The sequence below is a fragment of the Epinephelus lanceolatus genome, chromosome 5, assembly GCF_041903045.1.
Source record: "Epinephelus lanceolatus isolate andai-2023 chromosome 5, ASM4190304v1, whole genome shotgun sequence".
Lineage (NCBI taxonomy): Eukaryota > Metazoa > Chordata > Actinopteri > Perciformes > Serranidae > Epinephelus > Epinephelus lanceolatus.
This window is the reverse complement of record NC_135738.1, coordinates 17,168,582-17,193,438: the sequence shown is the minus strand read 5'-3', so window position 1 is coordinate 17,193,438 and position 24,857 is coordinate 17,168,582. Positions and strand designations below refer to the sequence as shown.

At 46.0% G+C, this 24,857-nt stretch overlaps 1 protein-coding gene across 2 annotated transcripts in view; it reads right to left on the bottom strand.

Moving 5' to 3' along the window:
* The window catches only part of LOC117262190 (filamin-C-like), a 29,933-nt gene extending 5,938 nt beyond the window's left edge, over nt 1-23,995 (bottom strand). Inside the window, exons 1-41 of one of the 2 annotated variants that reach the window (XM_033634955.2) lie at nt 23,219-23,995; nt 20,288-20,536; nt 18,585-18,682; nt 17,339-17,489; nt 16,535-16,653; nt 16,334-16,411; nt 14,976-15,138; nt 14,617-14,817; nt 14,344-14,451; nt 13,563-13,700; nt 13,248-13,374; nt 13,022-13,158; nt 11,791-11,984; nt 11,579-11,692; nt 11,324-11,467; nt 11,028-11,151; nt 10,600-10,760; nt 10,400-10,490; nt 10,124-10,293; nt 9,911-10,028; nt 9,555-9,817; nt 8,828-9,425; nt 8,341-8,514; nt 7,376-7,538; nt 6,964-7,292; nt 5,849-5,972; nt 5,488-5,644; nt 5,217-5,406; nt 5,105-5,128; nt 4,750-4,991; nt 4,538-4,637; nt 4,288-4,428; nt 2,917-3,045; nt 2,644-2,817; nt 2,354-2,518; nt 2,007-2,210; nt 1,747-1,899; nt 1,518-1,640; nt 1,156-1,404; nt 328-597; nt 70-207 (exon numbers count right to left, since the gene is read on the bottom strand). In XM_033634955.2, the coding sequence (XP_033490846.1) occupies nt 70-207; nt 328-597; nt 1,156-1,404; nt 1,518-1,640; nt 1,747-1,899; nt 2,007-2,210; nt 2,354-2,518; nt 2,644-2,817; nt 2,917-3,045; nt 4,288-4,428; nt 4,538-4,637; nt 4,750-4,991; nt 5,105-5,128; nt 5,217-5,406; nt 5,488-5,644; nt 5,849-5,972; nt 6,964-7,292; nt 7,376-7,538; nt 8,341-8,514; nt 8,828-9,425; nt 9,555-9,817; nt 9,911-10,028; nt 10,124-10,293; nt 10,400-10,490; nt 10,600-10,760; nt 11,028-11,151; nt 11,324-11,467; nt 11,579-11,692; nt 11,791-11,984; nt 13,022-13,158; nt 13,248-13,374; nt 13,563-13,700; nt 14,344-14,451; nt 14,617-14,817; nt 14,976-15,138; nt 16,334-16,411; nt 16,535-16,653; nt 17,339-17,489; nt 18,585-18,682; nt 20,288-20,536; nt 23,219-23,594 (7,171 nt within the window). In that variant the 5' untranslated portion in view covers nt 23,595-23,995. The remainder of the gene's footprint in view (nt 1-69; nt 208-327; nt 598-1,155; nt 1,405-1,517; nt 1,641-1,746; nt 1,900-2,006; nt 2,211-2,353; nt 2,519-2,643; nt 2,818-2,916; nt 3,046-4,287; nt 4,429-4,537; nt 4,638-4,749; nt 4,992-5,104; nt 5,129-5,216; nt 5,407-5,487; nt 5,645-5,848; nt 5,973-6,963; nt 7,293-7,375; nt 7,539-8,340; nt 8,515-8,827; nt 9,426-9,554; nt 9,818-9,910; nt 10,029-10,123; nt 10,294-10,399; nt 10,491-10,599; nt 10,761-11,027; nt 11,152-11,323; nt 11,468-11,578; nt 11,693-11,790; nt 11,985-13,021; nt 13,159-13,247; nt 13,375-13,562; nt 13,701-14,343; nt 14,452-14,616; nt 14,818-14,975; nt 15,139-16,333; nt 16,412-16,534; nt 16,654-17,338; nt 17,490-18,584; nt 18,683-20,287; nt 20,537-23,218) is intronic. The other variant, XM_033634956.2, reaches the window with a different exon arrangement.
* Between the last annotated feature and the right edge of the window lie 862 nt (nt 23,996-24,857).

The window sequence follows — 24,857 nt, the reverse complement described above, 5'->3', positions numbered from 1 at the left end:
CAAAAAAAAACTACAAAAAAAACATTCAAATGAGGAAACTTCCACACTTGCTGGTGACAAAAGTTTTACCTGGTTCTTTCACTATGTAAGAGACGCCGCAGGAGCCATCTTTCCTGTCCTCAAATGAGATTTCAGCCTTGCTGGGGCCTTCTACAGCGATAGACAGACCGCCAGCACCTGCCTCTCTGGTCCAGATACTAAATTCAGCTGCAGAGGGTGAAACAAAGTTTTTAAGTGTGAACATTTCATGAAACTTTTAAAATATCCTGAGGAGTATACAGAAAAAACTTTTCTTTCCACTGTCCACAATCCACAGAGTTAACTTACATGGTGCTCCAGCCACGCCTCTTTCCAGACCAGGTCCACCTGCGCGGACCTTGTGCGCTCCTCCTTCCCCCATGGGCCCCACAGTAAACTGGAAGGGGCTACCAGGGACGTGTTGGCCCCTGTACTTGACGTTGACAGTGTGGGCTCCCATTTCATGGGGGATGAAGCGCACGCTGTAGGTGCTGCTCCCACCATCCACGATGTCAGCATCCACTGTTTTCCCACTGGGGCTGGTCACCTGAGCCGTCATGGTCTGAGAGCCACTCTCAACTGGATGAGGCAGAGCAGCAAGGCGACATGTTTAGATACAGCCAAGACATTTGCAGAGGGGCAGAGGGTATGTAACAGATATCCTTGGCTAAAAATACTGGAACATATGTACTTTATAGGACAGTTAAATAGAGCAGTGTGTAGGATTTAGTGGCATCTAGTGATGAGGACTGCAGTTTGCAACCAGCTATATTTTCTCCTGTGTCAAATGTGAAGTCCCTTCAGTGTTCATGTCCAGGAGGGTTTTACCATGAGCTGAATTATCCGCAGAGGTCTCTCCCTCTCTAAAATAAATGGTACAGGTGATTAAAAATAGTAAAAACACTGATTAAAGAGAGCCAGTGTTTGGTTTGTCCACTCTAGGCCACTGTAGAAACATGGTGGAGCAACACGGTGATCTCTGTAGACAAGGACCTGCTCACCAGGTGATTGTACACTAACAAAAACATACATTCCCTTTCTGAAAATAGATCCCCCTAAATCCTACACACTGGACCTCTAAGCCAAAGCATACCAGTTTTCACATTTCAAAATTTGGCTTTAAATTCGTACTCTCACCCTCAGGTCTGGCAGTGATGCCGGCGAAGCTGCTGAGAGACTCTCTGCCCAGAAAGTCTCCAAACACATCTCTGAAGGGGCTTCCTCCTCCGCCCACCTGGGTGCTCTCCTCCACTCGCACCTCCCTCTTGGTCTCCCCGCCGCGGGTTTTGCTGATCTCCGTGCGCTCTGTGCGGGTGTAGGTGTGGCTGCTGCGGGTGAACGTCCTGGTCAGTCTCTCCTGAGCTGAAACCATCTGGAACCAGTTTCCTACAGCGAGGAGAAAGCAGCGAGAATACAAATGTGAGTGTGGAGCGGGTTCATTGATTTTAAGATGGCTGACCGCTGCCCTCCAACCACCTCTAACTGGCTCTTGTTCTCACCTGGGATCTTGAGGTTAAGGCCGCATGTGCTGCCCACTGAGGCAATAGAAGAGGCCTGTCTCTTTCTAGTGATACTCTCCTTCATCCTTCCTTCTCCGGTCACCTTTACTGTGAAAGGACTTCCTGGAGGGCACAAACGCATACACAGTTATCAAAATATATAGACAGTTATTTTATTTTAAGATGGGAAATGTTTTATTTGTTGATTTTCCAAGTAAAATAGTCAAACCTGGAATATGTTTTTCAGCAAACTTGATGTTAACAGTGTAATTTCCAGGTTCTGTTGGACAGTAAGTGACTCTGCATGTCCCATCCTCCATATCTTCACAGTTGATATCCACTTTGCTCGGACCTTCGATTGACAATGCTAGACCTCCATAACCTAAAGGAAGAAGAGAAGTAGAGAGATGTTGAAAAAGTATGCATTGCTATGTATTTTTTCCAGCCACACTTGCTGTGAAGGTGAAACGCACCGTCTCTATATCTTACCTGCGTTCCTTGTATCCACAAAGAACTCAGCCATTTCAAAAGTGTGTGCCTCCACCAGGCCTTTACCGAAAGCCTTCACTCGGCTGGCCTCGCCGATCTCTGACTGGCCGACCATGATTTTAAAAGGGCTGTTGGCCACGTGCACGCCGTTCTTCCTCACGCTCACTTCATGCTCGCCGACCTCCTTAGGGGTGAAAGAAATACCTGCAAATGTAAAAAAAAAAAAAAGGCAGAGAGAGGGAAAAAAATCAAGACAACAAAGCAGAAAAATGAACTCTAAATGCATTCGTCTTATCTGTGTTCCACCCTCCCTGTTATTTTGTGTATCTCGCCAGTGAATATCTCACCGAGGTGTCTGTTGGGCAGCCTCTTGAGCAGGCAGGGCTCCTCGTTGCCTGATGGTGCTCTGATACTGGCAGTCAGGGAGCTCAGATCAGTCTCTGCAATCTTCAGGGACACGTCAGCCGCTGTTCCGACATTCAGCTGGGATGTCCTGGTTATGGCATCGTCCCCTTGACATAAAAAAGGTGGTTTAGATGTTTGTCTACCCCTAAAACCTGATTTATAATGAATCCATCCATTTTATATATATGTCAACAGTGTTAAAAAATGTAGGAGAAGTGATTTATGTCCCCACCAGTGATCTTAGCAGTAAAGGGACTGCCAGGAATGTGCTTGTTGTCAAACTTGACGATGATGTTGTAGTCTCCTGGAGCTGTGGGCAGGTAGGACACAGTGCAGGTACCGTCTTTGTTGTCCTTGCAGGTGATCTCGGCCTTAGAGGGACCCTCCACTGCCAGTGACAGACCACCTGAGTGGGAGAGAGAAAAAACACCCATATTTTTACTTTTCTACAACACAGTAAGGGTTAACTCTATAACCAAATATGACTGGGGAAGTTAGGTAGTACCTTCTCCTGCATTCTTGGTGACAACGGTGAAAGTAGCAGCCTTGTTGACCATGCCGTAACTCAGACCTGGACCATAAGCAGTCACCACTCCGCTGTTCACAGCATCCACAAAGAACTGCAGAGGGCTTCCTGTAAGGGATTGGCCAACAGTAATGAGACTCAAAACTGTGAATAGTATGGACCAATCCCTTTCTACACGTGATTCGTTCACCATTGAGCATAGCATTAGTTCAGGCAGGACACAATGTCAAGCTCAGTTCATATCCCAGCTACATCAGCTGATCTCAAACATCCCAATCAACTGATGGAGCAGCTGATTGATGCAACAGATTACATGATTCCTTTCTATGCAACCAATTGGCGAATCTCCTTCAGGGCACCCTGTTTAAACTGCTCTGGCCTGCCTACTGTTGCTGCTTCCTCTGCAAGCCGCTTCACAACCTGCCTCCACAGCAGCTCCTCCTTTTCGTGCTGTGTCTGACTTATCAGTGTCATTTCTGTTTGTCAGTGATGCTGGCTCTGTTCTGTGCCCAGGAGGTCTTTGCTGCTGCTCTCCCTGCCTTAGGCTTTCCATGTAGGCGCATGGAAGGGCAGGGAGGTGTGCTATCTCCACAGGCTTTACACCTTAGGTTTTCTTTGACTTAAGTGGTCCTGACTGAACTTAAGTTTCACGCTATCAATCGATCAAATAAGTCAGGCAAATAAGAAAAGAATGCTTCATTACCAGGCCACTTGCAGTACATTGTAGGCTAACATTAGCGACCAGTGCTCCTGCTCTGCCAGTCTGCACTCATGTTAGAGGAGCTGGAATAAACGCAGCAATTTAGTCGCTGGACTTTTGGACATCATATGTCATTAAAGAGGGGGAGCATGAGATTGCAATATGTCAAAAAGCGTTACAGTCAATCACAAATCAGCAATAACAATATAAAGTTAGCTACCGAGACATCAGCGTACTACTAGACTAGTGCTTCTTTTGTTGTGCTTGTTATAAATAAAATGACAATATTACATTGAAATGACATTAAATTTAGATAACACTAAGGTTATTGTATTTTTTAAATCTTTATTAATAAAGAAAATACATTTTCTTTCTTTTTTTGCTTGTTACACTCAGTTAGGAGTGTGACTCTGAAAAAGGAGGGCCATGTAGTCCCAACACTTCGCCCTACCTCTCTGTCCCAACAAGAATCAGGACACCCTGCCTCTAGACACGAACGTGCAAAACAAATGGGTGAGGGCTAAGTGGTAGAGGCAAGGGGTGTATTGAGATTGAGCCTATCTATCACATTGTGCTTACAAAAATAAAAGCTATAAATCAAGGTTATTTTTAAAGTTGACAGCTGGTCTCTAATGTGCCGCGTTTCTGACCTGGAATGTGGTTGCCTTCATATTTGATGTCCATCTCGTGCAGACCTCTCTCTGTGGGCTGGTACTTGATTGTGATGGTGCCATCCTTATTGTCAGTGATATGCGGGCGAGCAGTCTTGCCCGAAGGCATCCGCACCTCACCTAGAAATGACAGCGGTTTTGGTGAAAATGTCAGTGACCTAAAATAGATGTTTTGTGGGTGTGTGAGTGAGCAGGATTTTCTTTTCTGTCTGAGTGCTGTTTGTCACACCTGTGATTTCTCCTTGCTGTGGCGTGAAGGGGACGAGGAAGTTAACAGGCCGGAAGAGAGGATCCACAGTATCACGCGGAACAACTGGTTCATTTGTGGCCTGTCAATACAGAGAGAAGAGAAATAGTTGGTTTCATACAGCTAAACATTAGACCAACAGTGAGTCTTGCACACAACCGTACACACAGTTGTTAAAATGCTCCCTCACTCACCACCACATGGAAGGGACTCTTGGGGATGTTCTGTCCCCCAAAGCGGATGGTGATAACATATTTCCCAGGCTCAGGGGCTGTGTAGTAAATGTCAAAGGTCCCATCACGATTTTCCACCACATCCATGTCCAGCTCCATCCCTTGTGGGGTCTGCACCTTACAGGTCACCTTGCCTTTCCCTGCCGCCTTTGCATCCACTGTGATGACCGTGTCTTCGGAGGTCTGCAGCTTCTGAAGGCTTGCTGTTAAGGAGAGAGGGGATAAGGATAAAGGGTGAGAAGTGCTGCATAAATGCATGGATCTGAGGATTTTCTAGCAATGTGTCAGACATAAAAACAAAGCCTCTGTTACTCACACACGCCGTGTCCTCCAATAGAAACTGGAAGGAAAAAAAATGCAGATTTTAAGCATAAATGTATGAATGCTACAGATTTATTAGAATAATGGCTTCACAGTGGTTTTCTTACCTGTGAGGCGACATTTGCTGGCATCTCCTGTGGGCAGGGACTGGATGCGGTATGGGGAGTAAGGGATCTCATCTCCTCCATATTTAATGGTGATAGTATAGGGGCCTGTAGAGTCAGGCACATAGGAGACAGTGTAGGTGCCGTCCCTGTTGTCCTGGATGGTTGCATTCTTTGGCTTGCCCTCTGGGTCCTGTCAATAGGCAATATTAAGTTATTTTAAATGGTGGCTTATGGTTAAAAAACGAATTGTGTGAAAGGGAGCTGAACCCACCAGAATCTGCACAGTGAGCAGTCCCTCTCCGGCATCACGAGCATCAATGGTGAACTCAACTGGCAGGCTCGCAGACACACCTTTTGTGTCTAGACCAGGGCCACTGGCGCGTACCTTGCTGGCGTCATGCCCAGGCTGAGACATTACCTTGAATGGACTGTGGAAGAAGGGGAGAGAATATCAAGTGTAATTACTAAACCCAGTTCTACAAAAGAAAGAAATGGGAACAGAAAATTTGCTGAACTGCACTTTTTCTTTTTTTAAATCCAGCACGCCAGACAGAGCGGAACTTTAATTAAGACGTATCGGCACATACTGCCTGGCTTGGTGGGTTTTTTTTTTTTTTAAACTCATACTGTACCTGTGTGGGACTTCCTGATCTGCATATTTGACAGCAACAGTGTAAGGGCCATCCTGGGCTGGGGTGTAGTGAACTGTGTGGGTGCCATCACCATTGTTCTTCACACCAACTGGCTCCACAGTACCTGGAAATAACCATATACAACCAACTTGCTGTTATTTGTCAACTTCCCAGCATGCCTTATGCCAATCGACCACATGAATGGGTTTGCCCAAGTTATGCTAGGGCTACCTGGGCCCAAAATAGGCATCTTATCTGGGCACCATGGGTAAACCCACTCATGTGGGCAACCGGCATGGGGCCATTATGGAACCCATGGTCAGTTCCATATGGGGCCCATTTTTCAGCCCATTTACTACCCACATTGGCCCCATATACAAATGTTGGCTGGGTTGAGCTGAGCTTGGACTACAGGAGCTCTAAAATCCTACCCGATTTTGAAATCAGGTTGCACCATAAGGAGAAATTACATGGATGTTCTTCTCTTCTATCTCAAACAAGAACACACCACAGGATAATATTAAGATTATTGTGCCACAGGGAGCAAGAATTCACCACCTCCATGATCTCATGGGGAAGTAGATGTCAACAAAACAGATCTGATGTGGTGCGGCAACTTGCTGTATTGTTAAAAATGATTTGCAGTGAGACAAAACAAAAGCAGAAAGCTAAACAAGTCTGAATGAGAAAATGGTCAACACAGGTTGTCTATTCTTTGGCGAGAACTGGAGGTGAGATTTTAACTGTCAGTATTAATATCTGTCAACAGTAGTATGCTAACTAACATTAGCCTCAAGGGCTAAAATGTTTAGGTGCTTGCCAACACCCTCAGCTGCTTCATAGTTCATAAACGAAACTGTAATCATCCAGAATTTAAGTCCTAAATATCAAACATGTCTGCGAGCAGTTCAGGAAGTTTAAGAGTGGATCAGTAAACCTCTCACATTACCAGATAATCCTGGCCGAACATCAGTACTGACAAATGTCCTGGAACAGATTCCTCCTCTGATCATCAGGAGTAGAGGGGTGAATCAGGGATAAATCGGCCTCTGTAATCTGAGCCTGGCTTTAGCGTAGTAAAGGTTTATGGGTTTTCATCATGAGCTCGTCCTCACCTGTTGGTCCATAGAGTTTGACGTCCAGTGGAGCCTGTCCAGCCTTGGTACAGTCTACTGTGAAGGTCTGAGGAACATGAGCTCTCACTCCGGTGCCCAGTCCTGGTCCTGAGCACTTCACCTTGCTGGGGTCCACAGGGTCCTTCACTGGTACACGGAAGGGACTGCCTGGGATCGGGTGGCCTCCGTAGTTAATGTTGACATCATAGTCTCCAGGAGTGTAGGGAATGTACTCCACACTGCAGCTGCCATCTTTATTGTCCTTGCAGGATATTTTAGCCTCAGAGGCTCCCTCGATGGTCAGGCCCAGACCTCCTGTGCCAGCTCCCCTGAGAGAGAAGCAAACGCTGTTATTCAAATGTACATATTTGAGTTCACACAAATGTCTCCTGTAAATATGATCCAACAGTACCTGGTCTCCACAGTGAAGCAGTTAGGCTTGTTGGTAATCCCTCCCTCCAGACCTGGTCCGTAAGCACGAACCCTGGTTGGATCGCACCCCTCCACCACAGACACTCTGAAAGGACTCTTGGGAACAGGCGCCTCGTCATAATGCACCTCAATCAGATGCATTCCTACGCACAATCAGATACATCAGTTTAGCGTCTCATATCATACCTCTCTGCCTGAATGTTCTCAAAGCGTGCCGATATACTCTGTTATTGCTGCTTGCTTTTAATTATGAGCCAGACAAATTCCTTTTTAGGGAGATAAACATCTGTTTATTTATAAAAGAAACCATCTAGAACGCAGACGCTCTGCTGAACGTACAAGGCATTACATCTGTTCCCTATTCATTATTCTGTTATAACATTTTTCTGACAGAGCCCTCTCAGTAGGCCTATATGCCAGATTCCCAGCAGCACTGCTATGATATTAGAGCACGTCTGGTGGTGGAGAAGTGCTCTGTGATCTCTTTGCTTTGTGTTATAGGTCTCTATTAATATCTCCTGTCATTCCCCTGCTGTATAGCTGTGTGCAGGCAGCCTTCAGCACACATACCTGCCTGGTTAAGAGCTTCTGTTCCAGAGCACACTATTTATAAAACAGAGCCTGTCTGCCTCTCCCTGCTCTTTGCCCCTCACATCATTGCTCCACTGCATCATTCTGTATTTATACCCCTCTCTTTCTCGTTCTCTTTTTCCCACTCTCCTACTTTATTCCCAAATGGCGCCCAGCACAAGCACCTGTTAGTGACTTCTCTGTCTGTCTGCATGCTCTCTTTCAGACAGCCTGCCTGATGTAAACTCCTCTACCTCTTAGCAGCGGGTTAGGTTTCCTAATGTTAAAATCTGACACAGATCTCGCCACCTTATGATCCTTTAATTATGTGAATTAACACTGTTAAATGGAATGAAGCCATATTTTTGCTCCTACCATCCTCGAATGCAGTGTACTCCACTCTGTAGGTGCCGTCTCCCTTGTCAGTGATGTAGGAGTCTGTGTTGGTGCCGGAGGGGCTGATAATGTGAACCTTCACATGATTTCCTCCAACCTTGTTGAGGGCGCGAGCATCAACGATGAAGTGGGTTGTGACTTCTCTGAGGACCCCTAGAAACAGAAAAACCCTTCCGGTGATTTGTTGTTAAAGAAACCAAGACCAGGTGGCCTCAGCCACTTTAAGACTTATAAATCATTATGATGAATGAATGAACTGTTTCTCAACTAGTTAAAACATACACACTCAGGCTGCAATTAAAAATGCAATATCTTCATTATTAATGAATCTGTCTATTATAATTACCAAAAGCAAAACTGGAGCTGTAATGATAAACAACCTGCACATGCTGGCCAATTTGCTTGATAAATAACTTAAGAGTTCAATTAATAGACTTGTTTAAGTTTATGTTCCTGGTCTTGTTACCTCTGGGCTCCACTCCTGGTCCATAGACATGCACGCCGCTGGTGTCCACAGAGGGCTCGACCTGCAGGACCTTGGGAAACTGGGGAATCATCTGGCCGCCATATTTGATCGTGATGGTGTGTGAGCCGTGGAAGGATGGGATGTAAGTAACGGAGAAGGTCCCCTCTGCTGTTTTCTGGATGTGCACTTCAGCCTTCACCCCGGTCTCTGACACAATCTCAATGGTGAGCTCAGCGTCGCCTGCACGGGTGCAGTCCACAGTGAAGGTCGCCGGTTCACCCGCCTTGGCCTTCTCCAGGCCCGGCCCGAAAGCCGTCACCTTGCTGGGGTCCAGGGCTGGGCGCACAGCAGCCTTGAAGGGAGAGCCGGGGATATGCTTCTCGGCAAACAGGATGTTGATGGCATACTCCCCGGCCTCGGTGGGCAGGTAAAACACTGAGCATGTGCCATCGCCATTGTCCTGGCACTCGATCTTTGCCTCGCAGGGACCCTCCACAGTCAGGCCCAGCCCGCCTGCACCAGCTCCCTTTGTGTCAATAGTGAATGGAGCTGGTTTACCCACAATGCCTCCCTTCAGGCCTGGGCCATAGGCTCTCACCTGTGATGCAAGACTCAGGTTAGTATTTGAGATGTGGTATACCACACATCAAATATTTGTATGTTATGTTTCACGAGCTTCAAGTTTGAACAAAGTGCAGAGCCACATGCAGCTTTAATGAACTTTTACCTTTGAAGGATCAGCAGGCATCACTGCTTCAACCCCAAAGGGGCTTCCCATCACCGGGTTGCCATCATAGCTGACATCAACCTTGTACTGCCCCTCCTCTGGGGGAATATACTTCACACCGTGAGTGCCTTTGGCTTTGTCTGATTCCAGCTTGCATGGGATTGGCCGGCCAGAGGGGGAGGTCATCTTAACACCCACGTTGCCTTGCCCACCAGCGCCCTTTGTGTTGACTGTGAACTCCTGATCCTTTCCAACCTCCACTTCTGCAAGAAACAACACCAAACACTTAAACTGTTGCAACTAACTACTTTTACAAACTGAATGCAAGAGTACAGTATTTAGTGTTTGTAACTTACTGGTGTCTAATCCCTCCACTTTCACCTTCCCAATATCCAGAGGGGGCGCCACTGTGATGTGGAAGGGGCTCTTGGGAATGGGATCTCCTCCGTGCGTGACTGAAATTGCCATGTTACCCTAAAAAAAGCACAAGAGGAGCAATGAATATTGATTGATTTGAGTTATTATTGTGTATAGTCTGTGCAACCTGTTCAAACAGAGAGTTACTGTACCTGTTGAAGAGCTGTGTACTTGACAGTGTAGGAGTAATCGTGGTTATCGATGATCTCAAAGTCACGAACCGCCTCTCCTGGGCCTGACGCTGCGAAATGTACCTCAGGCTTGGCCTTGCCGGCTCCCTTTGTGTAGATGGTGAAGTGGGTTGGAGTGCCCACCTCCACTCCTGAAACACACACGTGCTTTGTCAGTGATACCAATCCTGATCAAATCAAATCATTTCTATGACATTTAAGTCTTGTAGTGTCGTGCTTGGTATTTCTAGTTCTCACCTGTTTTGTTGAGTCCGGGGCCCTCTGCTCTCACCTTACCAGCATCATGGGAAGGATCCACCTTGACTTTAAATGGACTGATGGGAATTTCCTGACAATGGCAATCATAAAATAATCATAAGAAATTACTCCAGATTGAATAAAATTAAAAAAAAAAGATTCTACACAAGTCCATTGTGCACTGGAAACTGTATTCTCACCTGGTCAGCAAACAGCACCATGATGGTGTATCGGCCTGCAGCGGGGGGAGTGTACTTGACAGTGAAGGTGTCATTGTCATTCTTGATGATGTCAAAGTCGATGTCTGCCTCGGCAGGGCCAACCACCCCCGGGGCACACTTGATTCCAATGCTGATGTCCCCTAATGGTGCATAGCAATGAGCACGGTTCAAGGGGGTCATTCAAAAGCAGATGATGTGAATAAATAGAGGCAGGCGCTCCACTGCCTTGAGCTTCATTTTAAGTACATCTCAAATAACTTTCCTCAACTTTGTCAGCTAAACTGCACAGATACTCTGTTCTTTACATTTTTCAACATCCACATAACGTGGCACTAATTTCATTAAGAGTCAGCCAAACTCAGTTGTGTTTTTGTAACCACCCACGCCATCTCCTCGTACATGCTCACCTTGACCGGCCTCGCTGCAGTCCACTGTGAAGTATGTTGGCTCGTTAGCCTTAAGCCCCGTCTTCTCCACTCCAGGCCCATAGACCTTGACTTTGTCTGGATGACATCCCTCTCCAACCAGCACCTAATGAATTCACAGTGTACTTGAGGCAAAATCAGTTGCTTCAAGTACAACTTCTGCACTCCTCTTACTTTGGTGGAGTATCATTATATTAAATTAACTGAATTTAAAGTGCAGCGTAGTTATGTGTGTGTGTGTGTGTGTGTGTGTGTGTGGACATCATCATGTGTCTTACCCTGAAGGGGCTGTTGGGCACGTTGACATCCCCCCAGGAGATAATGATGGTGTGTTTAATGGGCTTGACAGGGGTGTACACACACAGAAATGTGCCATCTCCCTTGTCAGTGATCTTGATGTTGATGGTGCAGCCTTCAGCATCCTGAGTGAATACAAAAGCATGTCAGCTCTGGTCTGTACAGCCACATCCAATATAGATGATGTGTTCCTATGAATAAACAATAAAGGTTTCAGGAGCTGGTGCTTTCTGTACCTGTGCGTAAATCTTGAGGTGACCCTTCCCGGCCATGCGGGCATCGATGGTAAATTCAGTTGGCTTGTTCACAATGACGCCAGTTGGCTGCAGGCCTGGACCGTATGCTTTCACCTGCAACATTTATATCTTGTTTAGAATATGATCACGTCACCACAGCAACCTACTTTATACTTATACATTCGCTACATGATTCACTGAGTGGAAATTACCTTCTCAGGGAAGCAGTCATTGACTGCAGGAAGGATGTGGGCCATGAAGGGACTGTCCTTGATGTCCTCGTCATCACAAATGACATGGACAGCATAGTCACCGGGCTCAGTGGGCCAATAGCGCACATCACAGGAGCCATCACCCTTATCATCACACTCAATTTTAGCCTGTGATGGGCCTTCGATGGAGAAGCCTGAACATCCAAAAATTAAAACATTCAGATTTCACATTCAGAATTAGGTCTGGGCAATGTGTCAATATAAAACTGATATCGTAATATGAGACTAGATATCATCTTAGATTTTGGACATCGTTATAGGGGTGTCAGTTCGGTTCATTAACCAGTAACTATTAATTTTTAAGGAAAAAACATAAAACATTTCCTTTTAGTCTGGCGCTCCATTGACGCAGTGAGCAGTAACCATTTAGAGGTGGGAAAATTTTATTGTTTCTGTGATGTCTTATTTTACTTTCCCCGTTAACATGCATAATAGCTACTGCCCACCCTCCAGTCTCCACTCGTTAGTTAACGTTAGCCTGAGCTGCTCTGTCCTGTGCACCAACCAAGCCGGGTGGGAGCTAGCTAGCGGTGCCTCTCAAGGAACCCCCCAGGTAGCCCCGTAGAATGAGCAGCTTCATTTTGAGCCGCAAAACCCCTTTAGCACTGTTAACTATACTAGCACCACTAGCCATGCTGACACTGCTAATGTTGCTAACAAAGCTAACAGCTAAAGGGGGGGGGGGGGTTGCACCTCAAAATTGAGCTGATTACCCATTGGGGTGACCTTAGGGGGAGACTGGAGGGTGGGCCCGATGTTTCCACAGCAACAGTGTCAGGTTAGAACAACATTACTAGCGGTAATCGCCGAATGAACAGCGCTGCTAGCTGGCTCCCGCCAAACCCGGGTGGCAGGCAGTGCAGTAAACTCTACAGTAAATTCTCAGTGGTTAACCAGTTAATGGTTAACAGCTGACATGCCTAACTGTAAGTGTTTTCTATTCCTTGTTTTAAAGGCTGAATTACAGTAAAGTGTAATTTTCCGACCTTACCAAACCGTTCTTGCTGTTCTATTATTTGCCTATAGTCATTATATCCTCATTACCGATGATTATTTATCAAAATCTTTTGTGAATGCAGCAATCTCTCTATCAGCATGCCCTATTTACTGTACAGTTTTTAGAAATCCACTTTTCTTGTGTGAGAGCTCATAAAAGTTGCACCTGACCCACCTAGAGTTCCAACTTCAGTGCCGATGGCCTCTACAACAAAGTCAGCAGATTTTCCCACCATGCCAGTCTTCAGTCCAGGACCCCAGGCCCTCACCTTCTGAAAACCTGCCTCTGCACCCACCTCCACTTCGAAAGGGCTGCAGCACACAGAATAACACAATATTACCAAGTGTAAATGTGAATGTGCATTCTTGATGAATAGCCACAGGCAGCAATAGGACCCTACCTGCGTGGGATGGGCTGGCCTCCCCAGGTGATGCTGACTGTGTATTTGCCGGGCTTAAGGGGGTAATATTCACATTCATACACACCGTCTCCTGCATCTCGTACTTTCACTTTCTCCTCTGCACCAGCTGAGGATGAAAACCACAGTCAATAAGGATTCTTCAATATGGAAACGAGGAGACATTTTTATGCATTTTGTTTATCATATGCCTGTGTGAATGCTACCCTTCAGACTCAAACCCAAACAAAGTGAATAATGCTAAAAATGTAGGAGGAGTGAGGAGTGATGCAGAGAAGAGAGAGCTGTCTGACTCACTTGGTCCTTTGACTGAGACGCTCAGCGATCCACTGCCAGCTCCCTTGGTGAAAACTTTGAAGTCTGCAACCTCCTTTACTCTCACGCCTTTAGGCTGAAGGCCTCTGCCTGTAGCTCTGCAGGCATTTGGGTTCATTGCTGAAAGGAATAACAACAAGTGTGAGCAAAAGAGAGAAATATTTAGCAAAGCAAATGGCAACCAAGAGTAGCCAGCAGTTGACAGCAGTGTTAGTAGCAAAGACATTCAAATATCCGATTCAAGTGGGATCCCTTAAAGCTTGACTGACAGAACCTGCAAATGAGAATGATGCTTTTTTTTGCAGCACATACAACACAAAGTGCAGAATGCTGAATGGGATATTGACACATTTGAGAGCATCGGGGGAGCATCTGACAACATTTCAGTCAGTGACTCCGAAATGTTGACTGCAGGCTTAAACCAAATGCTGGCTGATGCAAATTTAGATGTGGTAAAAACAAACATGTCAACAGCACAAGCAAAGATATTTAACAGAGAAGAACAAAGTAGGCAGAAATGCAAAGTGGGACAATCTGTAAACTATTTGCACAACATTGCATCTCATCTCTCTTTGAACATAACGAAACCATCAAGCTGCAGGCCGCAAGAAGGCGGAGCGGGCGCCCAAGCACGGCACTGATCCGTGGCACCCTAATCTCAGAAAGCACAGAGTAGCATCTGCAAGACGCGGCTTAGGGAAATGTTTGGGGGGGGATTTGGCTGAGCAATGGGCACAGGCTCCTCCCAGCAAACCATACTAACTTCGGCGGCCAGGTTTTATGGGGGGTACCCCCTTCGCTCCAGGAGGGGTACGCACTGACTGAGGGACTATCTGCAGTGGAGGCCCCTTGGGAGGAGCAATGGGTGGAGCTAGAAATGACAGATAGGAAGGGTTATGGCCTACACTGGGTGGCTGTTCCCAGGGAAAATAAAGATGACTGATAGACTGTGATGGATAGATCACCCTGACACTAACAGCATGATAAGAAATCTGATTTGTCTGACAGTAATTTACAACACAGACAGATGGCTCACCCTCTGCAATGTTGACAGTGAAAGGACTCTTGGGGATCTCCTGGCCTGCGAACAATACATGGATGGTGTGAGGCCCTTCTTGCATGGGACGATAAGTGCAACGAAAAACACTGTCGCCCTTATTCTCCAGGATGAGCTCCACTGTGTCCTTTTTGCCCTGAGGATCGACGATTACCACACTGACGTCGCCATTGCCAGCACCTGAGTGTGACAGGAAAATGATCAGTTATCACAGATCATAGTAGACGCTGTAGCTTTAGTCTCATTTAAAAATACTGCAAGCCTTTCATCAGATCACACTCCAGCTGTCTGCATGTGTACATGTCAGTATGTAAAGTGGTTGAATTATTCATACTAACCAGCTGTGTAGATGTCAAAGTAGGTGGGTTTGTTAGCTATGTTGCCAGTAGCATCAAGACCAGGTCCCCTGGCGTGGACTTTGCTGGGGTCGCCCATGTCCTTTGCTACGTTCACTGTGTAGGGGCTCTTGTCAATGTCCAGACCAGCAAACAGCACTTTAACCTACAGTAAGAAGAAAAAAGACAAAGTTAAGACACTTTAAACAGAGTGGCTGTGCTGTGTGATATGTGGAGAAGAGGTGGGGGAAAAGTCGAGTCTTGAATGCATTGCAATCGTCTCTCAAAAGATTATGTCTCTATGCAGAAAAGTCAATAACCTGGAATTTAAAAACCCAAGTCTCAACATTTCTTTTGGCTGATCAATCCAAAGTCCCACCCCCCTTAGTTACTGTTGCTATATCGGACAAGCTTGACAAAAAGAAACCTAGCGTGGCCAGTTCGGTTTAGCCAGGTATGTATTAGAGTTTCTAACCCTCTTTGTCGCTTTGACAACAAACAGTGTTTTGACAGAGCAATGAAGCTTCCTAGTAGTTACATGAACACATCATGCATGTGGAGGGCGAGCTGCTGTGCAATGTCTGTGGAAAGCTGTGGTGGACGCTCCAAGCTAATACCGTTTGATTCTGTGGTGAAGTGCAAATAAAAGATGGGAACAGTTTAACTTTTAGCAGTAAAATGCGGCCAGAAAGTACCTACAGCCAATCAGTAAACAGAGTCCTGTGATTCCTGTGACATGTTGACCTCCGTTACAAATCATTTCTGTGATTATTGCAGCACGCCGCACTTTGTGGCTGTGCTCGGGTGTAAGTCTGGTATGTGTGATGTTTAATAGTGACGCTAAGCTAGCTTGCTAGCTGAATGAACCAGACATTTGCGTCTTTGACATCCCTCATGTCTCATGTCATTGGGCCTCATGTGGAAAAGGCTTGCCAGGTCACTACACAGGCGAGCCATGTAATTTATAATGCCACATAGCATATCTAAGTATAGGAAAGGGGAAGGTTAACCGAGGTTCTGACAGATACCAAGCTCGCTCAGCTGCCATTTGAGCACAGAGTGAACCCGACTTAAGAAGCTATAATGTGAATAAAACATGCGCCACTGTGTCATGTTGTAAAATGTGACCCTCTAGTTGACACATCTCCTTTTGTTACTACTATGGTGCTTATAAAAGACAATGGAAGTGAATTCAACTGTTTATTTTAATTGTGGATCATTACAAATATGTTGTGTTCTCAATAATCATTTTCTGATCACATCATAGCCCTTTGAATCATAATCAAATCGTGACGTGCCTGAAGATTTCCACCCCTAAAATGGACCACATGTACATGGGACAAAATGTAGCTTGGCCTTACCTTGTGAACACCCTCAACTTTAGGAATATAGGTGACAGTGTAGGTTCTGTTCTTGTCCTTGTTGGGTTTAACCTTAGCCTGGAGAAATAAGACAACAAAGACAGAGAGGGTCAGATCAAAGATCAGCTGCACTTATCATAACTTAGTAGGATTATCTGAGTTGGCAAGCAGGCTGCATGCTAAGATCTGCATATCACTCACCTCCTCCTTGTGTCCCTCAGGATCCTCCACATAGACCAGGACCTCACCGCTGCCGGCTTCCAGGGTTTCCACAGTGAACACAGCAGGGTGCAGAACCTTGTTGCCATGAGGCTCGATGCCTGTAATGTACAGAGACACAGGGTGTGGTGATGTATTTTGCCACGCAGCTAAACACCAACAACAAAGTATTAAAAAGTTTCCTGAGAGTAAAACCTAATATTTACTTAGAATCCTGAGTGCTGCTGCTAGAAAAGCAATTACAAAGAAATGGCTTAAACCAGACTCCCAGTCTAATTGGTATATCATTTATGAAATGGTTTTAATTGAAAGAATTACCTTCTCCATAAGGCTTCAGAATACTAAATTTGAGGAAATTTGGAGGAAAAGGGGAGCTATATTTCCCCCAAATGCCCTTCTTTGGCTTAAATTTGTTTATTCAATTTTCATTAATGTTCTCATTATTTTTTATCTAAAATGGAAAACACCCGATGATCTATTTTTGTGTGCTATGATTGCATTGTAAAAAGCTGAGAAGATGGATAACTCTGTGGGGAGATGAGTGTGTGCACCGCTGCTGGTAAGTGATACCAAATAAAGGAAAAAAATGTCAAACTAAAAAAAAAAAGTTTCCTCAGACTAGGATGTTTGTTCTGTTCCTGAGGTATCTGTGTGGTTCTGCTGTCTAACATCACCGCTTTGTTATGCAGGACTGAGGAGGCTCACTAAATCCATTATACATTCATACTGCACATATGAACTGTGGTGAACTGTGCAGGTGCTCGTGGCGACTGCTGGGCTACCCACCAGGTCCGTAGGCTTTGGCCTTGTTTGGGAAAAGCTGTTTGGGCCTGAGAGGAGCTCCGGGCTTCAGCTTTGCTTTGGGGAATTGGGACAGGTAGGTCATCACTGAATGCTCATCCACATCTGGGTCCACGATCTCCTCAGGAGCGATCACCTACAGCACGGACAGACAACCAAGAGTTTTTATGCAACATCCTGCAACAACCACGACCATAAAAATATACGATATCCTAATTTGTGTTTAAACTGGCAGTGTCATCATTTGTAAGACGGGTATGGTTGACTCTATTTTACAACTTTCCCTTATTAAGAATAGTGCAATGGGATTTAACAAGGATTAAACTTATTTATTCCCTCCTCCTTGACTCCTCTCTCCCCTCCAGCACTTGTTTGCCTGTCTATCACGCCGTGGCACAAAGCCATGCTCCATGCTGGTTATATTTAACCCCAGGACAGGGTTAAGGATTGTTGCCCTCAATAAGCCAGCCGGGGGGATTTATCCTGAGCCAGACCTTTCTCACATCTCCTTAACGCCACCACACTGAACTGCAGCCCCCCAGGCCTGCAGAGCCATGACATACACCCCCCGGCTATCTCACCAATGCTAAGCCTCATGGAGAACAGCTAACCCCGTGCCTTTCTACAAACAAGCAAACAACCTGCATAGAGCACATTACAATACGAAGACTCAGGGTCTCACAAACGGGGACTGGAAACATTGCACTCTGGCTCCGTTCACATTGTTATTCTGATGAGCGCAGGCATATTTACACCTCTGTTTCAGGGGCCGGCTCGGAAGGTGTTCAGAAATCTCACACCTCTGCAAATTCACGAATCTACTAAATAAAACTCCTACAAACTCACTAACTGAGAGCTACAACAAAGAAAATGGAAATATTAGAAGTGAGATGGGTAATAAATATTTCATGACAGCCTCCAGCATGATCTCCCTGGAAAAAAAAACACTGGGCTCCGAATCACATGCAGTACTGCTTTTACTTTCAGTTGTGTTGCCTCACAAGTGTGTGTGCATGTGGTGAGGTATGTTTTTCATTTGCAAATGTGTGTCGGTGCTTGTTTTGAGCACAGCTTGGAGAAGATTGGTGCTGGTCTATCCACTGAGTATAAAGTATTTCGCCAACCATATTCTTATCCTGTTCTACTGCCCTGTGAGATCAACCCTTCCCACCTGAGCAGAGCCAAAGCAAACAAAAAACACTTTGTGACTGACTTCTGTCATGCATCTTACCTGAGGCACACCCAGCCAGTCGTCAGCCTGTTGCATGGCTTCTTTGGCATTCTGCACGGGCTGGTTTGGGTCCCACTCTGCCCAGTCAGGACACAAACCTAGCAGAATGTAAACAGGACGATTAGGCACGTCTGCACAGACGAATGCAGTCAGTGTCACGCTGCTGTTGCAATAACAAAGCCTCTTGGGCTGTCAGTACTATCTGTCTAACACCTCCAACTACAACATCGCATGACCTTACCCCTGTTCTGCTCCTGTGGGTCCACTGTGTGTGACAATTAGGTCTCTTTTGAATGTTCAAACGCTCCAGACGCTCTGGCACTTTTCATGTGGCTAAAGCTAAAGCGTCCTCGGTGCTGCTAATGCCTAAATTGGATTAGTGTTGGTGATGGAGTGGACGCTAACAAAAGGCCCATACAGGCACACCATAGAATACTATTATCCAATTAATATAGCTCACAGTATTAACGGGGTTGAGTTTAAATGCATCTGCATCAGGGAGGAGAGTGCTTTGACAGCACAGAAAAAAAAAACTTAGTCAAGCTGTCAGTGGGGAGGCGTCAGGGTGGGACTTCCACCATGTTACTATGGGAAATCAGAGCTCTTCAAAGCAATGTCAGCTCTGGAGTAAAACCACAGACATGTAGTTTATAATGCAACATCAGTGTAACACCAACAGAGGCAGATGTATGCTTTAGTTTTATAAGAAAATACTGGATATACAAACAGAGATTGCAGCTAACTGGCTGTCAGATAGAGATTAACACTGGTTTGTTCCTGTTCTGGCCAATTAACTTGTTTTGCAGATTCGTCTGTGAATTAAAAGCAGAGCTTCTGTGTTTCAAAACAGAGTGAGTTTCGTCAGTTACCCTGCTGTTTGGTATTAGCTGATGAAACAACAGAACCTTGTATGGTCAGCGCTGCAGCACAGTGTTTGAAAGATGTGTCTCCGCAGATCAATGGCTCGTGTAAACATGGCGCTCTACACTCCTCTTGCTACTCCTCCACCTTTCGCTCTGTGAAACACAGTTAGAAGAGGACTCTCTAATGTTCAGTGTTGGAAGTGAAAGCCTGAACTGGCAGTGACTCAAACTGTGGCCTTGTGGTCCCTGGATCTGTGGCTCAGGCACCTCCCTGTGACAGATAACTCTGCATTTTGATGCGGAGCCAAGCATCCCCCTTGACAGAAGAGGAGGAATGGTGCCCAAATTTGGGGGTGTTGTGTAGCAGTGGGGCTATAAACGCTAAGCCAGGCCTGGGCCTCAGGGCCTGAAACAGTGAGAGTGAAAGCTTCAGTCATTGTGGGACAGCTGGCAGGGACGTCCCCCGGCCATCAGCAGCCCCTCTTCAACCCCCTGACACTACCTGCCCCCCAGAGACAGATTACACTGGTTGACATCTGAATCTTGATGTGTGTGTGTGTGTGTGTGTGTGCGTATGTGCGTGTGTGTGTGTGTGCTGCAGAAATGTGTGACAGATATACAGCCGTCATTTCTAGATGAGGAGCAAAGGAGACAAAATCTCTTGAGAAGGTGATACTGTTTCAGACACACTGACTGACACATGCCTGACCCGAACCTCCATAGCAACCGAGGAAAACCGTGATATACAAGAAGCCTTTTAACAGGCGCAGCACGTAATCTGACTCAGCACTTACTCCACCCTGCCTGCAGGCTCGTCTGCTGCTGCTACACACTTCTTACCAGGGGCACAGTTGTCAACCAGAGCTCCCAGCGCTTTGCCATCTCGCCAGTCACGGTTGAAGTTGTTGATGGGCAGCTGGGGCACCTTGTTCTGAATCCAGCCCAACAGCCGCTGTTTGGGGGTCAGCTTCTTTGTCTCCTCGTCATCCTCGTCATCCCACATGGGCATGGAGATAGAGTAGTGCAGGATGAGAGTCCAGATAAGACCCAGGATCAGCTTTAGATTCCCATCAACAATGGCTTTGCTATCTGCAGTTGGACGGCAGAGACAAAAGTTTTCATGAGGATTTATAACTTGCAGAAAGTTTACAAATGCACGATGTCTGACAGTATTTGGTGGTTTACTAGTTAACTGCATCCTCCAGCTCTATTTTCATTGCTAAGTGTTTATGGGCCCTTCTGGGGAGATTTGTGCAATCTAGTAGTAAATTGGTTTACATAGTGTATATTGTTATCACTGATTAAAGCACCCCAAAGCTGAACCATGAGAAATTAAGATCTATACATAAGTGCACCATATCAGAACAGTATTTCTGCAGTGTTGTGCAGAGTTGACCAGAAATATAAACAATGATGATTGACTGCTGAGGAGACAAGAATCTAATGCTCCTCGCTGCTTTCCCCCCCGAGCCCCTTTCTCTCAGACAGCTGTCTGGCTGAGGACCCCTGACAATCTGTCATCCAGTCACAATGGCACTCTGAAGACAGTGACAGCTGAGGATATGTGGAAGTGGATCCCTCTCTGCATAAACACCACTTGGATTTCAATTACGTCCAAAACTTGTAGCGCCAGAGTGTGATAAATCACATAGGTGGAGATTAGATTTCATTGACAGCGAGCACGCAGCTCATTTCCGCAAGTCCTCTGAGGAAAAGTTTGTCAAATAAGCCATTTCAAATCCACCTTAATTTAGAAATTCAGCCATTTAAGCCAAAAAACCTCAGAGGAGCGCTTCACTTTAATGTTTCATCGACTAATCTTGTGCGATACACTCAGCTTAATTCAGTAAGGCTTTAATAACGCAGGGACTTTGATGCCAGTTGTTTATCACGAGACTCTTTTACTGAGACTATTTATCTTTTCACAGATGAGTGCCTCCTATCAGAGGGTAATGTTTGATGCGACACCGTTTGACTGGCACAGGCAGGTGGCACGCTGTGGCACAGTGTGTTTTTGATCCTGCCGTGTCCGGATTTAAGGGCAACTGTGTGCTCAAAGAGACATCCATCAAACGGTATCTAGTTACACACTGTGACACATGTGTGACTAAGCCTGTGGGGATTTTTTTAGTGTCTCTGGGTCACTGTAATGAGGCTGAGACATTATCTTAAGAGGGCTGCATTGACCCACTAGAGCCGAATGTGGGGAGAGGGTGCTAGGAAACAAAATGCCAGGGCTTCTATTATCACGCCCTGTTTCTGTCAAAATAGTCTGACCTGCTGTGTGTCTGCACAGCTGGGACAACGATGCCAGACACACACTCGCATATTAAGTCCGAGACACATTTTTCCCCGGCAAAAACTTTAAAGGTGATATCTGTGGTGGTGACCTTTGGCCTCCTGTAATCACCAGGAGCCCTGAGATTTGAGCTTGACCCTGAGGCACACGCTCAAACCGAAACATTCAGTGTGTATCCAGGTGGACACGTTGTGGCCTTCACAGCCGGCCGGCCAAAGCCTCAGCCATGCCGGGAATTTCACTCAAGTGTGTGGCAGCATCATTAGTCACCAAAGCAGAAAAAATACTCTGTCAAACTTTTAATAACTTTTCTTCTATATGAATTGTAGGGTTGTCTATGGGTGTATAATTAAGCCATAACTCCTCATCTTACAGTATCTGTTCTTTTCATATTGGCATAGCTGTAGATTTCAGGGGGGGACATGTCACGCTCAATATTTAGACGGTGCATTTGTTGCCCCGCACCCCAATTAAACCATGACAGTAGCAGAGGACTTTGATTTTGATTAAGTTTAAGACATTTATGCCATATATAACTGCCAAAAAGGCACAAATTGTTGCGTTTAAATTAGTGTTTCATGCTCCAAATTGTCTTGTGGACGACCCCCAAACCCCAAATGTTGAAATGAGACTACACCCCAGCATACAGGCGACTAGTTTCTCCCCAGTTTTTCAATATTTCTAAGAGCTGGCACTCTCTGGTGGTCTGAAGTCCGCTTCTGGTGACAACAATTTATTGTTACTTCAGCTATCTGTACCACAGTCTGATCCCTAAATCCCTCTGGACTTAATCCTCACATCATAGGAGTTGCTGATGGCTCCGCGCAGCAATTGGCTGTCAGCGCAGAGCCCCAGTGAGTCGTTCTGACCCCTGACCTGACAGAGATGAGAGTGTGTGTGTACCTGTTTGTGTACAGATGAGTGTGTGTGTGTGTGTGTGTGTGTGACTGCTGTCCACATGTATAAATCGTGTCATTCTCATTAGCACAGCTGTAGTGAATTTCCAGCCCTGTAGTTCACCACATTGCTGCAGTGGGGAATAAGCTAAAGCATAGTATGGAGCCACCAGTCCTTGGCCCTGATACAAGTGAATGACCTCAGTGGCACCTCTGCAGTAACTTTCCAATAAGCTGTTGACCCCCTGCTCAATGTGGCTTTCCAGAGGCCTGTGAAACCCACGTCTCGCTGCTGACACCTGGGCTGATAACGTACCAAGAGAGCAGCTACAGAATATGTATGTGTGTGTGTGTGTGTGTGTGTGTGTGTCTGTGAAGGTATGACAGATTTAAAAATATCAAAGGCGAAATGTTGTCATGGTTCAGATTTACATATCAAAGCACTGCATCTTATTAAAATCGGGGTGTCACTGTCACCTATCACACAAGTCACCCTTTTTATAACTTGTTCCTGCTTAAAAATAGCTTGGTAACTTTTTATGTTTGCATCCAAGCAGCCATTACAGTCTAACTCACCTATGGAGACCAGTTTGATGTGCTCTCTGTCCAGGAACTCCAGTGCCACAGACACATTCTCCAGTTTCATCTGACGGAAGTTGGGTCTGGTGTGGTGCTTTCTGTACATTTTCTTCTGGCTCAAAACCTCCAGGAGCGAAATGAGCTTGAGCCCGTCAGTAAAATCCCTCTGCAGGTCGGTGATGGTCTTGTTGACGCACTTGAGGTGCTCGTTGCACCACCTGGTGAAGGTGTTCTGCTGGATCTTCTTCCATGGCGCGTCCTCGGCCAGGTCCTTCTCCGTGGCTGGCATCTCGTCGTCCTCCTCTTCCCCAAAGTCGGTGGCCTGGTAGTACTGCGGAGGCAGCTGGTCTTCACCGTAGTTATTGCTCATCATGGTAACTTTTTCCGTGTCCACTTTTATACCTTGGTGACACTTGGGTGTTGAATTGTGCGCTCGGCAGCGCAGAAAACTTTAGCGGCTCGGTGGCAACGCGCGCTCTCGCGGAGGAAAGTTCAAACCTGGGGGAGTTTAAAAAGCAGCCTGGAGATTTTTCGGATGCACTTGCGAAGAAACCACTTGTGTCAGGGCAGTGATGGATTAAATGATCCGGTTTACAACGTGCAAAGGCAGCTGGTCGTCCGCTTTTTTTAATTGGCACCCTCTTGACAAGTCGTTCCTCTCTCTGTGTGAAGGATGTCGCTTTTGGAGAAATGGTGGTGGCAGGTGAGCTGAGCTGAGCTGGAGCAGCACTGTTAGAGTTGACTCTGGTTAACTTGACTGTTGGGACAAGAGGACAGACTTTGGTATATAAAGGAGCCAGGGCCACGTCACTCAGCCTCTGTGATCATAGTCTATTTGCTAATCCATAAGGATAACGGGAGTCGGGGTCGGTTTACGGGGAGCTTGGGACAGTGATTGGTCAGACCCCAGGCAGTTACGGCATGCTCCTTATTTTTAGGCGCTCCTATTTGGGCGGCTGGGGGCTGGGGCTTAGCGATTGTTGAATGTGTGTCATGCTCAGGATCCCAGTGACTGAACAATTGTGCTAAGAAAAGAAAGTGAGAAGTGAAGCAAGTCCCTCTGTTTCAATATATGATGTCTTTTTACTGGAAAAAGTTGAGGTTTTGCACATTAAATCCAACACAGGGGCCTTGGAGAGAAACATTTAAAGGATGAGGTCATCCCGATGAAGATGAAGCAACTGCATTACGTGTGTTTTACAGCTATCTGCCACCCCTGGGTGAAATGCATTTCTGTGTAGACAACCAAAGGTCAAGACAAGCTCAGGGAGGTTAAAGGGATGTTTTGCTGGTTTTTACCAGGTTTGTATTATAACTATATGGGTAGTGTATGTAGGCTACATTAACTTTGGTTAACTTCCCTCCATTTTACCAGCGCCCCAGATCTCCCTGCTCATCTCTCAGCTCAGATCTCCTGGATCCAGCAGATGAGATGTCCGCCACCACTGACACAAAAGGGATATAAGATTTAGAAGTGAATCGAGAGAGAGAGCCCATCTTTTCTTTCTCTCACATGCAGCTCAAACTCTGATCAAAGGGTAAAACTAGGCAGTTCATTAATTTTCCATAATGGCTTATCCTGTTGGGGGTCGCTGGAGTCTATGTCAGCTGCCACCAGATGAGAGGCAGGGTACAC